We start from the raw sequence: 17182 nt of genomic DNA, 5'->3' as shown, positions 1-17182 counted from the left end.
TAAAAAGACAATTCTCTTATTATTATTAAATCATAAACTTATAGAACTTTTCACATAGAAACTTTTGTTAAATCTGACTTTACACCAAAATATCAATTATTTAATTCATTTATTTGGAAGATGCAATTTCCATCTAGCTACCCAATACCCATAACATAATGATTTTATTTATTTGATTAAATTCGGTTATTCCTGAAGGCCACCTATTTTCCTTTTCATTTATATATAGGAATTTTTCAAACATGGCAAATAAAAATTTAAAAAATATATCGAAAGAGACATCATCATTGGGTTTCATGTAACTCAGATGGAAAAGAAAGATTTACCTGACATTGAGTTTACTTTAAGGTAAGAATTAAAAGATTTCATCTATAAAGGTACATATGCCATAATTGTTGTTTTATTTCAAAAGAACGAGAAAAAGAAAAGTAAGACATTTACTTTAACTTTTGTTCCAAAAACTACATATTTAACACTTCCTAAATCATAACTGTTTAACATGAATATTACCTTGCCCACTTCAAAAACCTAAGGGTATAGTGAAGCATAAACACTACAGAATTACCTGACTATATCTTGCAGCTCTTGTAATTAAAACTGAATGTATACCCAAAGTGATAAGTTAAATATCCAAGCTTTGCCCTTCGTATCAACCTCAAACTATTAAGGCCAGGACATCTTATACTTTTCTGAAACATGCCAGAATATCCTGGCATCAGTTTCATACTAAAACCCAAACCAGAAAAAAAAAAAAAAAAAAGTAAACCAATAGGTAATACACAGGTAGCAGTAATTGAAGTACCTTATTTTGCTGTGTGTCATGAGTTCTTTTTTGCCCAAATTTATGAGGGAAAAATAAGGATGTGCATTATCCGTGGGTAATACTAATTCTGTATCTATATAAATGTTTTTAATTCTTTCATTTATGCTTATGAGCTAAAAGTGTAACTCTAGAAACCAATAAGGAGATATATATGCAACATAATACCCTGGAATACAACGATCGGCTTTGTTGAACTTATGACAAAACTTTCAATGACAAAGAGTTCTTGGCCTTGTACGATGTGTAAATATTGTAAATTTGTTACCGGTACATAAAATTTCTTGTACCTTGTATCTGTTCTTGTGTTTTGCAATTATTTGTTACATAAAATTTCTGGTACCATAATATGTTAAAAATAAATGCCAAAATTCCTTTATAATACAAAATACAAGTACCTAAAATGTAAACAAATACAAATTTGAATTACAACAAAAGGTTTTTTTCCCTGAAAATTTGGGCCAAAAACGTGGATGCACATTATACACAGGAGCGCATGATACCCGGCAAAATATGGTAATTCATATTACTAAGAGCTGCTGATTTCTAAGACATCTATAACCTCTAGTCAAGTACTTTTTGATTCATTAGATACCTGGTTTTAATCAGATAATACTTGGATATTATATGATTTTTATCTAATGTAATACAAATCGAGGTGACCTGCTATTCAAACCAGAATTCATTGCTTAAAAGCTTATTGTTGAAGATGTGGATCAGGAACATTGGTAACTTATGGCCCAAGTTCTAAGAACATGATTTCCAAAAACGTCTTCCACAGAAAACTGGTGACCCTTGAGATGTAACTATAATAGTTATTCGAAAGAGAACAGGTTCCATGGACAAGTGCATTTAGAAAACAAACACAAGTCATCTGATAGTTTTCATTTCTGCAAGGTTCTCCAAGCATTTAATGGATAGTATTTCCTGAAAGTCCCCACACCATTTGACCAGAGAACTCTCCTTTTCTAATAGAATACTACTTAATAGACCATGGATCTGGTTCATGGAATAGTTTGGAAAACACTGCTTTAGAGACCTATGTGTTGCAATGAAGAGAAACCTCAATTGATCCATAACAAATATAACTTTGTGTTAAGTTTTCTGGTTGCCCGTGTGTCAACCAAGCAGGAGCCGAAAAACTAAAGAGAGTATATAAAGCAAAGGGCATATGAAGTCCACTGCTTCTCAGGGTTGCTTCAAAGATTGCAAGTGAGCAAAGGGGACTGGGGCAGAGCGGGGAACCCTAATGAAGTGTCTAAGACAGTATTTAAGCTGAACACAGAAGGAGTTCATTTCTTTAAAAAAATTTTTTTGCAAAAAGTAAAACAAGATACAGCAGATAAAGTATCAGGCTTTCTCCTCAATAAGGCGGTAGGCACACGCTTCCATACCGTGTACCAGAGAAAAATGCAGGTTGTGGGCTAAGCACTGACCACTGTCACACTGAGAAAGCAGTCAAGGAGTTAAGCTTTTCAGTTTTTATTGATCTACTTTCAGGTTTTAAATCTACCATGAGGAATTATTTACAGGTCAAATTATATGTTCTCAACTATAGCACAGTGGGATGAAATTAAATAGATATTAAGTGTAGGTCAATAACAATACAGGAACTCCAGTCTTGGTTCAAAAATAAATTATCATAAGAGGATGTGTGATTTATAGAGGATGTAATACAGAATTACATACCTGAAATTTATCTAACTTTACTTACAAGTGTCACCCCAATAAACTTTAATTTAAAAAAAAAAAGAGGATGCACCACGAGATAAAATATAAAATCCAGAAGCAAAACCAAACCAGGAACCAAAGAACAAGAGAAAGAGAAAGCAATCATGGGGCATCCAGCAAAGCAACTCAGTGCACTTGCTTTGTTTCTCTCCAACCTGAATTAATTGGTCAAGTTGGGTAAGTTCCTACCCTGAGAGTATCTTAAAGGCACCTCTTTGCCTCTGATGTAGGTAAGAAAAATTCCCTATGAGTTTTTTTTTATCACAGTACCACCTGTATAGTGAGAGGCAAGAAAGCAAAGCCTTCTGTGAGGGAAAACATTTATTTTATTAGCATAGGACAAAGCTGTTTGCTACGTTTATTCCTGAATACTTGTTTGTAAACAATTTCATGTATCTCTGATTTACTGGATAGTTACCGTCTTTGAACGAAAGCATCACTTTTGTAAGTTGACTATTAAGTTCCACTATTAAGTTCCAGATGTGACCTCATCAAAGCAGCAACATCCATAGGGCACTTACTATCAGATTGGTAACTAGAGGACAGATTTGGAATATGTTTCTAAATGTTATCTGTTTATGAGAGAATACTTCATTTTTCTCTAATTAAAGAGAGCAAATAAAATGTCAGGAGGGAAATATACAAAATATCTTTTTATATACACAAAACAATGCCTTACTGAAGAGAAAATATTAAGTTAATTGAAGTTGTTTTAAGTAAGAATTCATCGAGGTGTGAATACACATTTACGTTAGTACACACGTAAAATATAATGTAGAACAGAGGTTTTCACACACAGGATAATTTGGATACTTATATGAAAAACATATGCAGTATCTTAACCCATACTTGTCCAAAATTTTAAGCTAAATGCTGTGGCCTTTGAATTATTCCTGTTATTTCAACTGTCTAGAAGAAATTGAAAGACATTGCTGGTGAAGGTTTAACATCTGCTGACATTTCACAAACTAAAATTGTCTTATTCGTGGAAATTAACATCATCAGAATTATTAAGAAAAAATACTTTGACAACTAACTGCTATAAGACTTCCTGGAAATTAGACCACACGTGTTCTTTTCCTGCACTTCTAATTGCTAAATGGAAAAGCAGCTTCTTGGCAGACTCAAAAATGACATATACTGAAGGGCAATCAATGATAAAAACAAATCAAAACGTAAAAAAAATGACCCACACTGTTCAAAAGCTAGAGTTCATAACCAGGAATAATTCAGAAAAATTATGAAAGAGCCTGGGTCTAGGGCAAAGCTAGGATAGGCTCTGTCTGTCCCGCTGACAATTACTTGTGATCACGAAGGTGGAAGGGGGAATTGGCATCAGTAGACCACAGGTAATTAGTTAGTTCTTTCCTAGACTGCAGCTGATAGGCTACTCTCTGTGGTAGTCACAGCTGAGATCTCAGCATAGTTTTCTAGCTGAATATATTGCCTGGTAGTGTGATAAATGTTTACGCTTCTTCTGTTTATTTGTTCTCCTAACGATTCTATCCTGAACTGTCTGGTCTAAAACTTAGTTCTTATAAACAAATCATGATTCCTTTTGCCCATAAGAGAACAGAACTCCCTAATTTCTTTTCATTATAAGGAAGTTTAAGATTTGTACATATTATTGTATTTCCTTGCTATTTGGGTCAACAGAGTATATAAGTACTAAATGTATGCAAAGAGTAGATACAGTGTGTGAGCTGGAAGTGAATGCCTATAAGATAAAACCGTTTAAAGGATATGGCAAGTACCATGGGGATAAAAACAATTCAACATAATTATTGTTAGCTTTGAAGTTTTGGATTTTTACGTTTTTTCAAAGGCAGTTTCTTTCTCTCTCTCATTTTGTCCATATCTATGTACATAAGATCAAAGCAATGAAGTCTAATACCTGTTATTCTCTGGATCATGGAACCCATCAGCTCTACATGTTTGGTTAACAGCTAACAAACAACACCATATAATCTTTTGAGGGCCAATATTTGTAAATAATTCAAAAGCATGTCAAGTCCCCCTAAGATTTGGTCCTTTAGCCTGCACGGAGACCAACCTTCTGTTAACAATGACAAGAAAACCTCCTGGACTACTAAGATAACTTCACTCCATTTCTAGCATTGGGCTGGTGATGTTTGTAATTTGGGGGTAATGAGACTGTAAAGTCAGGTCAGCACTTTTCCAACTTCTCCCTCATCTTAGTAGAAGGAGCATAAGGTGGTTAAAGTAGAAGCAGAAGGTGGCTTACAGCATAGACTTTGGGTTTTGAAAATTTTAACCTCTAATTATTAGAGAATTGTCATTAGTTGGCTGTGACAGTCAGTTAACCTTCTCTAAATTAGATAATATTCATGGGGAAAGGAATCCACATATTTGTCAATGTGTTATTACACAAGATCTCATGTATGTCAATTTGAAGGATTTAAAGACACAGGAAGCTCCACTAAAATTTAAACATATTTTTATGTTTTTCAAGATGTTGATCTCATTCTTTCCCATTGACAGAGCAGTAAGATTGTAATTAGAATGAGGAAGAAGTTCTAAAAAATTTCTGGTGTCTGAGTCTTTAAAATATGTAAGAGATTGAACATGTTATTTGGTCTGACAAGCACAGTATGGCTGCAGGTCAGAACACAAGAGGATAAGCCTAGTTGTGTGTGTGTGTGTGTGTGTGTGTGTGTGTGTGTGTGTGTTGCACTTTTCACAGCCAAGAGGGAAATGGCCACTGTATTGTCCAAGAAGCTCTTTCAATTCAGAGCTCCAGGAGAACCTGACATCACAAAATTAAAGCAAATGATTGTCACATGCTTCAAGGAGTTTATGTCAAAACATTTCTACTTTTTTAAGGTCAGATCTAAAGTGAAAGAAAACTATTATAGAAAATCCTAAGGATTCCATTAAAAACCTGTTAGAACTAATAAACAAGGTCAGCAAGGTTTCAGGATACAAGATACAATATCAATATATAAAGATCAATCGTATTTCTATACATTTGCAACAAACAATCAGAAAAAGAAATAAAGAAATTTCCATTTGCATCAAAAAGAATAAAATATCTAGGATTAAATTTAACAAAAGTACTGTAAAACTTATACTCTGAAAGCTATAAAACATTGTTGAAAGAAATTAAAGAAAATCAGAAAAACATCTAATTTTCATGGATCCAAAGATTGAATATTGTTGAGATGGCAATAAACTTCAAATTGATCTAGAAATTCAGTACAATCTCTATTAGAATCCCAGCTGGCTTCTTTGTAGAAATTGATACACTGATCGTAAAATTAATATGGGAATTCAAGGGACACAGAATAGCTAAAACAATTTTGGAAAAGATGAATACAGTTGGTGGATTCACATTTTCCAATTTCAAAATGCATTACAAAGCAACAGTAATCAAGACAATGTGGCAATGGCATAAGTACAGACATACAAATCAATGGAATAGAATGGAGAGTCCAGAAATAAACCCATAAATCTACGATCAATTGGTTTTCAACAGGGTTCCAAGGTCATTAAATGGGGAAAGAATAGCCTTTTCAACAAATGGTGCTGGGACAAGTGGACATTCACATGCCAAAGAATGAATTTGGACTCTTACCTCACACTACACATAAAAATTAACTCAAAATACATCAAAATAAAAGTAAAACTTAAAACTTTGGAAGAAAATACCGAAGTAAGTCTTCATGACTAGGCATTTGGCTATGTTTTCTTAGACACGACACCAAAAGCACAAACAATCAAAGAAACATTAGATTGAGTTTCATCAAAATTAAAATATTTTGTGCTTCAAAGGACCCTACTGAAAAGTAAAAATACAACTCAATGAATGGCAGAAAATATTTGCAAATCATGTACAATATGTGAAAAGGCACTTGAATCTAAAATATATAAGGAACTCTTACAATTCAATAACAAAAAGACAACCTAATTAAAAATGAGCAAAGGTTCTGAATACATCTCTCCCTAAAAATATATAAATTGCCAAAAAGCACATAAAAAGTTGCTCAACATCATTAGCAATCAGGGAAATACAAATCAAAACCACAATCAGATATCATGGTACACCCATTAGGATGGTTATAATAAAAACAACCATTGGCAAAAATATGAAAGAAGCAAGACTCCAAAATACTTCTGGTGAGAATTTAAAATGGTGTAACCACACTGGAAAATAGTCTAGCAGTTCCTCAAAAAGTTGAAAATAGAGATACCATTTCACCCAGCAATTCCAATCATTGCAATCAAATCACTACTACAATTACTACTCAAATAAAATTGAAATCTTTTTAAATGATACATCAGAGATTTGGGTGAGCTGTGAGAGTACTTTGCATCGTCTTGGTTTGTAAGTCTGCCTGTTGCTCTGCTGGGGAATCTTTGGTGGCCCTGAGAGTTTACTGTAGAGGAACAGAAAAAAAGGCCATTTCTAATCACTTAACTTCCCTGTGCCTCAGTTTCCTTATGTGCAAAAAGGAGAGTTTTTTTTTTTAAATGCCTGACAAACAACCATATAATAAACAGTTTCATTCCTTACCCCACCTATGTAGTTACCTCACAGTCAATCTATTGGCGTCACTGTACTAAATGAGGACGTCATTTACCAGAGGTGCTGCTAGCATGCCAAGGCTCGTTGCCTTCATCAGTTGCTCTTTGCTAGACCATTCAAACACTTAAACAGAAACAACTCCAAGTTCAGTTGCAAATCCCTCGTAAGACATGTTAATCTCCACAGCCTATATCAGAAGCACAACCACAGCTGTGATCTGTGATTCTGTGAGTTCTACAGAGAATAGCTAAAACGTTTCCCGCATCTTCTAGCACCAACCTCAAACAATGGGGAGAGGTTCTGTAATCCAGAATCAATATTTGAATTATCTGGTGAACCACAGGGTGCAGGAAGCTCTTCTAGCTGACTTGGGACTTTTTTACTGAATAAGTCCAGTATCACTAGTTCTTAAATAACTCCCACTAGTGAAGCAGTCTGTAGATTACGTGCTATAAATTCTATTAAAATGAAAAGTCAATCTGAGAATCTAAAGGCAGGAAATCGCACAGTTTCCAAATCTGATATCTGATTTTGGTCCAGTCGAAAGCTCCAAAAAGCCCGAACTAAGTCTCGCTCTAAGACCTGTTAATGACAGGCCTTTACCTATATAGTTTGTTTTTCACACCTAAAGGAGCTCACAGGATAACAGAAAGAAAAGGTTATTTTTGGTTCTAGGTCAGAACAATGATAACATAGAGGCATCAGACAAGTCATAGAGGTGACAGAGTTATCCTGGATTTTGACACGAGGAAGCAGTAGAAAGATTGACCTGTGATTTGTGAATAGGTACAAAAGAACAAATCCCAGAGAGCACAATTGGCTGGGTAGGTAAGAAAGGGAAATTATTGTGGGAGGCTGGAAAGAAAAAAGGAGTATCTCTCTAGGAAGGAATTATTCCTGAGACACCACAGAAAAGAGTGAAAGGAGAAATTCAATATTATGGTGATGTAATAAAGTTATTTTACAAAAATCCTTAATAAACTTCGTGAACAAAGCTTGGCATTTTCCCTAAATATTATAGAAACAGAAAGGTGGTGGAAGCAGTCGCCAAAAAGACAAAGTTTGGAGAAATAATGCAATTACTACCAAGTATTTCTTGGGTAACTATTATGTGTCTATTACTGGAATAGATAGATCCTTCATTGTGATTGAAAGAGTTTATAGGAGAAGTTTATGACCTTATCTCTACCAGGAGTTGACAGAAGTTTTGCAGAAATAAAGCTAATAGATAATATTTTGTATTTGATAAGCATAAAGCAACCAGAGAACAATTAAACACCAAATATGTGGAATTGAGTGGGAAGAACAGTGGGAGTTCAGAGTCAGGAAATCTCAGTGTGAGCTGCAAGAGCCAAAGATGGGCTTTTGGGAGCAGTGTTTTCAGGCACAGGGAAATGCAGAATGTTGGAAAGCTGAGAACGAGTGTTCTCTGAGAAGACAAAAGCAGGCGTGCAGACAGGAGCAAGCGCGGGGTTTGTGGAGGACATGTGTGCAGGCTCATGCTGGAGAGAGGGAAACAAAAAAAATAGGTTACTCCCGAGCCAGGATTACCGGGCTTCAAAAATCAGGCAGAGTTTGTGCTTGAGGAGGAATGCAACAGAAAACTCACTACTCAACGCCAAGTAGGTGAATGACATAGGTGAGGTTTTAAGTGCTTTGATGGCCCTAAAATGGGCCCCTCGAAGATCTGCTAAAGGCGTGGGGATAATTGGTGAGAATCAGAACCTGACATGAGACACAAAAATGATTCACAAACTAGAAATATGGGTATGAAATTCAGATGAGAGTTCAGGGCTGGTAATGCAAAATTAGAAATTAACATTTTCATTTTCTTCTTTTGGTTCTTTCTTGTTTACTTTTGTGCCCCATTCATCCTACAAGGCATTTGTCTTACAGTTTAAATTAAACAAGTGACTAAGGAAATTAGAGCAATGGGAAATTGGGAAGCAAGTAGAATTGTGATAAAGCCTAGACAGATGTAAAGTTATCCAAGGGGCAAGTATAAAGCAAGTTGAGTAGAGTAGGCACTCATAGTTTGGAGGTTAATTTATTAATTCACTCATTTATCCACTCTACCTATGGAGCACCTATTATGTGCCAAGGACATAGTGGGGACACACGTAGTTCCTTCCCTCCCAGTACAAAACAGTCTAGGAGGAGAGAGGGAGGGGTAAGCAAACATTTGTACAAGGGTTATTATAGTCATACATTCAAGTTTCAGAGGTGGCAAACATGAGAGAGATCAACTAGGGCTCAGGTGGGGGACACGAGATGAACTAGAGAGCCCGCAGTACAGAAACATCCGAGTGCTGGGAAGCTGTGTGAAAGCCAGGGACTCGGAATAGTAGGGTGGTTGTTATTCCGAGTAAAGTAAAAGCCAAAGGCCAGGGCTATATAGAAAATACAGGTTATAGAAGGATAGGATTTAGGTCCATAAGGTTGCCCATGTCAGAGTGGCAAGGAGCTCCTGGATCAATCATTTGTGAGGTCAGGAGATAAGACTGGAGGTATTGATTCATTTGTAGGAAACTAAGAGCATCGACCATGAAAGAAAGCAGTCTGACCTTATCTACCACCTTCTGATTCATCTGCGGGGAGAATTAAACCCGTATATAAAGAAAAAAAATAAAAAGTCAATCTATTAATTTCATTAAAAAATAAAGATTCTTTAAACATTTGAGTGTTTTTTTTTCCATTTTTTAGCTGAAATATTTACGTTGTACTCCATTCTTTTCAACACTCTCCTATTTATCTTATTTAGGAATTATTTTTTGCTATGGATATAACTGGACACATATACTTCCTACTAAACTTCCAGTTTTCTGCACAGAAATACATTAATTCACAAAGCACTTTCAGAAGCATTTACATCCTCCACTGGTGCAGCCTACATGTTTACGCGCCCAAGACCCCTTTGCAGAGAGGGGATTCATTCCTGAACATCAGATTCATTCCTGAACACTATGATTCAAGAAGGTAATGTTCTAAGCAGAGCATAACTGATTTCAAACAATAGAGGACAGATAAGATAATATAGGAATTTCTATTTTGCCACAGTATTATTTTTAATTATCCAATAATGTTCAAGCAACTTATCACATTCAAAATGCCTTGCATAAGAGTCACCCTTCTTCATAATGTGACCCATTTCCAGTTATTTTCTCTATCCTTCAAAGTACCATGACTCAGACTTTGACAGAGCATTGCACTCCTAACATTTTAGATCAATTCTAGTTTTAAGAAAGTTCCAGAGAAGAAATTTTATTGTCTGTTAGGTTTCTTTCTACATTTCATGATATTCATTGTCAGAAAAATTTTCATTATTTGGAACCTAATTCATAGAGTTGAATTTTAAGTCTTTTTATGAATTCAGTGGAAATAAAGAACCTTTCATATACCCATCAGCTATAATAACAGCTATTACTTGTTGACCACTTTGTGCCACGTTCTGTGATAAAAGCTTTACACATTTACCCATTTCATCTTCACTCCATGATTCAAAAGTAAGTATTCTTGTCTCCATTTCACAGAAGAAGAAACTGAAGCTTAGAGAGATAATAGCTTGCTCAGGATCTCATAACTACTAAATGACAGAGCTGTGACTCAAGCGAGGTCCTTCCTATTCTTAATTATGAGAAATTTACCTGCCTCCCAAGTGTCCTCTCTCAGCATTGTCTTTACCACTCCTAAATAACTCCAATCCTTTACTCAGTTTTCTGAGTTATGTAATCATCTCAACTCTAAACCTTTTCAACATTTTCCAAATCTACCTTACCAGGAAACAGAGATTAAAATTCCTAATAAGGGACCTGCTCTGTGTTTTCCAAATCCACTTTACCAGGAAACTCAGATTAAGCTTCCTAATAAGGATTATTTTATGAGTCTTAATTTCTAGATTCCTACTTTAGAATCTTAATTCTACTAAATGTTTGGTAACAGTGTTCTATTACTGAATCATGGCTCATATGCCACCATAATGTCTAGACCATTTCTAAGAACACAAGCTAATATTGGAATGCTTGTTGAGTGCATATAACTCATGTAATTGCTCCTTTATACTTAGTACATTATTTGTTAAAATAGGATTAAATACTGTATTCATATGCATAACTGTGCTATAATCACCACCTTAGGACAAGAACCAGATTCATTTTTCTCTCCCTCAAACTGGCTGAATTTAATTTACTATAATTATTTAAATTTTATAAAGAAATACATGTCAGGATGCACACGACATATAAAACAAGAAAGGAGAAAAAAACAAAAGGTTGATATTCTGTCAACTAAATATCTTTCATGATAAATAACTAAATTAAAACAAAATTATTGTGTTTTTGAAGTAGATTTCATTTTATACTTCACTAGCCTTTTCAGTAGACCATCTGGAATAATATAGCTTCTGAGTTGAAGTAATTGCACCTTGTTCATAACTGTGTTATGTGTTTCAACACATTAATTCATTCTGAGTACATCAATATCTCTAATTTTTACTGTCTCTGCCACCACTCTCATACACACTTGGCTGTCAAAAATACAATAAAATATAGGTGAGAATTACTAAAGCTGTGAATATAGCAATAAATATCTCTTGTGAGGAATTTTGGCTCACTCCAAATAATCTTTTATCAGTGTGGCACTGAAACACCAGGTGTAATTTTATATAAACTTTCCACACAGATTTTTATCAACTCACAGTTTAGCCAATAGTCTTTCCCTCTAAGGGAGGCCATACACCTCAGTAAAGGAGGGAGGGAGACTTCACCAGTTACAAAAGCCACTCTTTAACTCCCCTTGCACCACTACCACCAGTCCAATTTCAAGTCAAGAGAGAAAAGACCAGTGTCCCAAGCTTTCCTAATTATGCCAAGGGACAACAAATGAGGAGCAAAAAATTTCCAGAACAAGGTAATTCTAAACATACTGAATATCTTCCAGATTTGTCAAGTTCCTTCTATGAAACAAATAAAAGCCTTGCTACTCTGCTGACACAGATTTCAGCCAGTACTTGAATTAGTATGTATTTATACTGATTGTTTTACCTTTATCTTCCAACTTTTATGTGCTAAAAAGAAAAAGGTTCACATTCTGTTGCTTTGGTATAAATAACCAAACTAAAGTTATGCTGTATTGCACATTCCAAATTTTCACCATCAAATATGTGGAACATTTGTCCCAAGTAACTATATAAAATACAGTTGGGTTACATTGGGGCAGAGACTGGTTTTACAAATAACAGTTGCTTGGAAGTGATGTTTATGGAGGGGGAAAAAGACTCCTGTAAGACTGATAAATCCTTCTCATTGTGGTGGATTTGCACACCCTCAGAGATAACTTTTCTGACAGAGCCCCGTTCTGTTCACACACTGGTGACAATACGCTGAACAGACTGTGGGGGCGCCAGCTCTCAGTGGATTCAATGTTGCTGGGGATTCCGGGCAGGACTTCTACCACTGGACCTGTTAAAAGTACCTCAAACAGTATTTGAGGAAGGCATGGAATTTCTAGGACTTCTACAAAAGCAGAAAGTCCTCTGTGCTCGAAAGAAGTTAGGGAGTCTGTCGCCTTAGAGAGTGAAGTTTCCGTAGCTTTCAGGATAAGGAAAGACACACAGAGGGACCCTTAAGATCTCCATCTGGTATCCTTGTGAGTGCATAAGCCTGTCTTTCCATCAAAGAGGCTGGCCTGTGATGATTATTCATATTTAGATCAGGCCATGGATTTGTACCTGAAAACCACCGTTTCTATCATATTTGGTAAATCTCTTTTAGGTAATTAGACCTTAGGTACTTTTTTCCAAAAACTTCCTCTGGTTCAGTTCTAGTATTACCAATACTAGCATTCTAAAAATTTTTATAACTATCACTCTGATAGGTATTAGTCTATATTAAAACAACAGTGATAAAACAAATTCCACACTACTGAATTTGGATACAAATTTCCATCTTACTGAAAAAGCAATAGCCAAATTTATTTCCTAGAACCAGATTCTCCTACCAACTATCACCTATTAAATTAAATTTAAAATAAAGGAAGGAGAAAAGCTATATATCATAGCTTGGATTTTACATATTTTTTTCATTTTGTACCTATACAGAAATGGAAATTGTTAGTATCTGAAGTTGTAGTTTAGAAAATACATTTACCAGTCTTAAATGATAGTTACCATGTTTCCCCGAAAATAAGACCTAACCGGAAAGTAAGCCCTAGCATTATTTTTCAGGATGACATCCCCTGAACATAAGCCCCCATGCGTTTTTTGGAGCAAAATTTAATATAAGACCTGGTCTTCTTTTTGGGGAAACACAGTATAGTAAGAATGTTAAGATGCTAGAGAACTACACTTAAGCAGCCTTCTTGTAAGCAGGCCTTCTGATTCAAATTTAGTCAGGGCATCAGGAAAATATAAGCTGCTTAGTTTTTAGCTTTCAGTCTCTGAGGCTGTTTATTCAATTCATAAAATCATAGAATCATAGAGTTTTATTTTAATGTTGACAGAGACTATGGAAATTATCTAGTCCAACCTCTCATTTTACAGATAAGAAAATTAAGATCATTCTTTTTATGTGTACCCAGCCAAACTTAAAAGTATAACTCAATTCAATCCTTCTATTTATATAGGCTTCTAGGATACCTGGTGACACAAATGAAACTCCACTTCAAAAGTCACAGAAACTTCTATTCCATGTGTCTTATAATAAAAGCTCATTGCGCCCCTTAGATAAGGTTTCCACTATTGAACTTAAACTTGTCTTTAAGCATCTCTAACGCATGCTGAGAGAGAAATGACAGACCCGAATCAATCAGACTCTAAGCATATTTACAGCAAAGCTTGCATCTTACTTGGTTTCATAGTCCTAGCAAATAGCAGAGTATCACACAGTCGGTGTTTTGTTGTTGTTGTTGTTTTTTTATGTGCCGATTGGCTGAATGAAGGATTGCTCTGAAGATTAGTGTAGCAAAGTAAACAGAAGAAGTGAAACATGGAAACCCCTCCTGGGCTAGCTTATGTTATTTAGTTGTGCCTTGGTATGTTTATCAGCACTTGGATTCACAGGGGTTTGTCATCACAGGATTTTACCTGACATTCTCACAAGAATAGGTACCAACCTTACAGCTTTCTATTCTTAATGCTCTAAAAGTGTATTGGAAACAGTCCAATAGCAGCATGACTGAAAGAAAACCTGCTATTAACTAAAGACATTTCTAACCTGCAGAACCATTTACACACTCCTCCTTCTCTTTCCACTTTAAGCTTATTTCACCACAGAATCACACGGTTATTTAAACTAAATGTTGCTGCTTGGAATCCAAACAAACATGAAGACTTGCTTTATTCCAACATGCCCCCAGTCTTCCCTTAACTTTCTCAATTCAAATGAAACTAGAGAAATAGAAATATCTTACCATCCAGACTGTCCACGTAACAATACACATCGTAAGTCTCATGAGGGGAACGGAATCCGTAGGTCCTGACTCCTTCCTTCCCCATCATATCTCCGTAACATCCTTCTCGGGGAGTCCGGATGGGATATCTGGGGGGATGAAGGGCTAGTGATCAGCACTGTCTTCTCACTTCCAAACTAATGAATTAAAGCCTGTGGCCCCTGGACCTCTCACCTAACAGTTTGATCAGAGAGCCAGCCGGCATCACACTGCTCAAATCCATCTTCATAGGCGGCATTGAGCTGCTCTGGGCTTGCTATGACTGCCCCAACATCCAAACAAGCCTTCTGTGCAGCCTCAAAATTCAGAGTGTACCTGCTGGTTGCTGCCCGGTAGTGAAACACAACCCCTGCAAAGAGAGCAAGCAATTATGGGCATGTTCCAATCTCCCAGCATACTGTGAAAAGTTTTCATTGGAGCAATCCATCAATTTAATTGCTGACATGGTAAAAACATCATGATAATTCTTATTTTTACTTTATGTAGCATCATGCAAAATGACGGTGATCTGAGGAACCTCGGTCCCATTCTGCTCCATTAGAAAGTTTCCTAGCCATGAATTTCCTGTTCACCTATAAACAATCTAAGGAAAAGATTTAAGCCACTAAATCCCAAGCGGTGGATAGCTGTCCTAATCACAGATAGTATTCAGGCTATCATGGGAACACTGGCAACCAGAGGGAGTAAGGTGTTGGAGAAGATAAGATTGACTTGTAGCTATGAGACTCTCCCACATCCTTAGATTGTCTCTCTCTTCCATAAGTTCAACTACTCCTACTTGATGATTTTACCTGGGCCAACACAAAAGAAGTATGTGGAACATTTATTAACACCATTTGTCCTAAACATAAAACATGAGATATTTATTTCCAGAGACAATACACTAAGATGGGAAAGACACTGGATTGTGTATGAGTGAGAAGGCTTGTTCTAATCCTTAATTTGCTCCTTAATCATATACAAATCCTTAATGATATTCTGAGCCTTAATTTCCTCCCCCATAAAGTGTAACTAATATTGTTTATGTTATTTGACTGATGCGATCTTCAAATTAGGCAAATAATTTTAAAATACTGGATAGGCAACTAAATACTTCTCAAACGTTTATCATATTTACTGTCTGACCAGCATAACTTAGGGCCTCTCCTATGACAGATAAAGTGTAGGACTTTTTCTCCAGAAGAAGTCCTGAATTAAAGCTCTCCAGATTCCGTGGGTAGAGCCCAGGCATCCTGGTATTTGCCTCAAATTCTACTTTGTTGTATTTTAGGAGTTGCATAAGCTACTTGTTCTTGAACTGTGCTCCAGGGCTCAAGGAATTGTCAAAGGGCTGAGGAAAAAAAAGCCGCTGAAGGGATGGAGCTTTGGGTCCTCTCCTCTCCTTCAGCAAGAGCATCTCCATTTTTAACTGGGGTAAATATGGTGACTCACTTCCATAAGTTTGCAAAGTGAGTCAAGCTAATGTGCCTGGGAAGTCACTGGAAAATAGAAATTGGGACAACTCGTTGTTATGGTTGAGATTTTCTTGAGTCATATCATTTAAGACCACTTTTTTGTTATGAAGAATTAATTTTGTTTTCCAAAGTATCTTCCAATCTCTTTTTGTTCCTAGTTATCTCCTGGGGCAGACAACAGTTTACCTCTTACAGCCTGACTTTTAGCTATGAGACTCTCCCACAGGCCCATCCTTAGGATGTCTCTCTCTTCCAAGACAGGTATGTGCCAATAAAGTAACTATGGGGTAACAGACTAGCTATGTCATAGATAAGCACCTCTGATCAGTGTCAACATAAAAAGACCTGCACAGGCACCAGGTAGATGCACGAACAACTAACATTTGTTTTTCCATTTTTGATATTGAAAAAAGAAAAATCATCAAATGCCCTTCAGAAAATTTGTACCTTTATAGAACTACTTTGAAATTGCCAGGAAGTATATATGTGGTATTTGGTAAGTATGAGAAATGGCTTATAATATAATCTCTAAGGCTTAAGCAAGAATTTAAATAGTTTTAAATTAGTCTTATGATGATCAAAGCTTCAAATAGCCTTCTTGGTAATTAAAAATCTTCCATGTGCAGTGAAGATTGGCAGTAAGGGGGTACAGGGGAGACTCCATGACCAAGGTAGGGAATGTCAGTCTGTACAAGTATCTGCAATTGTTGGGATAATTTGAAGACCTCCTGGGGCGAAGGAGATTAAGCAGAGGATTTTCATTGCTTCAGAGGGGCAAGGGGCGAATCTACTGCTAATTCTTTAATGACGAAAATTGTAAGAAGTTGTTAAAACTCCTTTCGGGATTTTAAAAATATGCATTTAATATATTTATATATTATATATATTTATATATATTATTACATAAACTATATTTAGTGTGTATCTAACACTATCTATCTATCTATTAATATCTATCTATCTATCAAACTATCAGTAGAGTAAAACAATTCTAGACTAACTATAATAAATCATAAAAAGGTTAAAAAAGCAAAGAGCCCAGGATATTTAGTGGATGCCTGGACAACATAAAGATAGATTTATGGAAGAAAGCAATAGAATCTAAATGTAAAAGGATGTCCAGGAAATTAATTTGTTGCATCTGAAATTCAAAGTATTTCCTTTTGGCTACACAAGAAAGAGTTTTAA

General features: G+C 35.8%; 1 protein-coding gene across 3 annotated transcripts in view; it reads right to left on the bottom strand.

Annotated features, from left to right (window-relative positions):
• VCAN (versican) overlaps positions 1 to 17182 on the bottom strand; it is a 103959-nt gene that overhangs the window by 68411 nt on the left and 18366 nt on the right. For all 3 annotated transcript variants that reach the window (XM_033110313.1, XM_033110314.1, XM_033110315.1), the window contains exons 4-5: positions 14715 to 14889; positions 14502 to 14629 (exon numbers count right to left, since the gene is read on the bottom strand). In XM_033110313.1, coding sequence (XP_032966204.1) covers positions 14502 to 14629; positions 14715 to 14889 — 303 coding nt within the window. The remainder of the gene's footprint in view (positions 1 to 14501; positions 14630 to 14714; positions 14890 to 17182) is intronic.

The sequence above is a fragment of the Rhinolophus ferrumequinum genome, chromosome 7 (assembly GCF_004115265.2).
Source record: "Rhinolophus ferrumequinum isolate MPI-CBG mRhiFer1 chromosome 7, mRhiFer1_v1.p, whole genome shotgun sequence".
In the NCBI taxonomy this organism is placed as follows: Eukaryota; Metazoa; Chordata; class Mammalia; order Chiroptera; family Rhinolophidae; genus Rhinolophus; species Rhinolophus ferrumequinum.
This window is presented reverse-complemented; position numbering and strand designations above follow the sequence as displayed.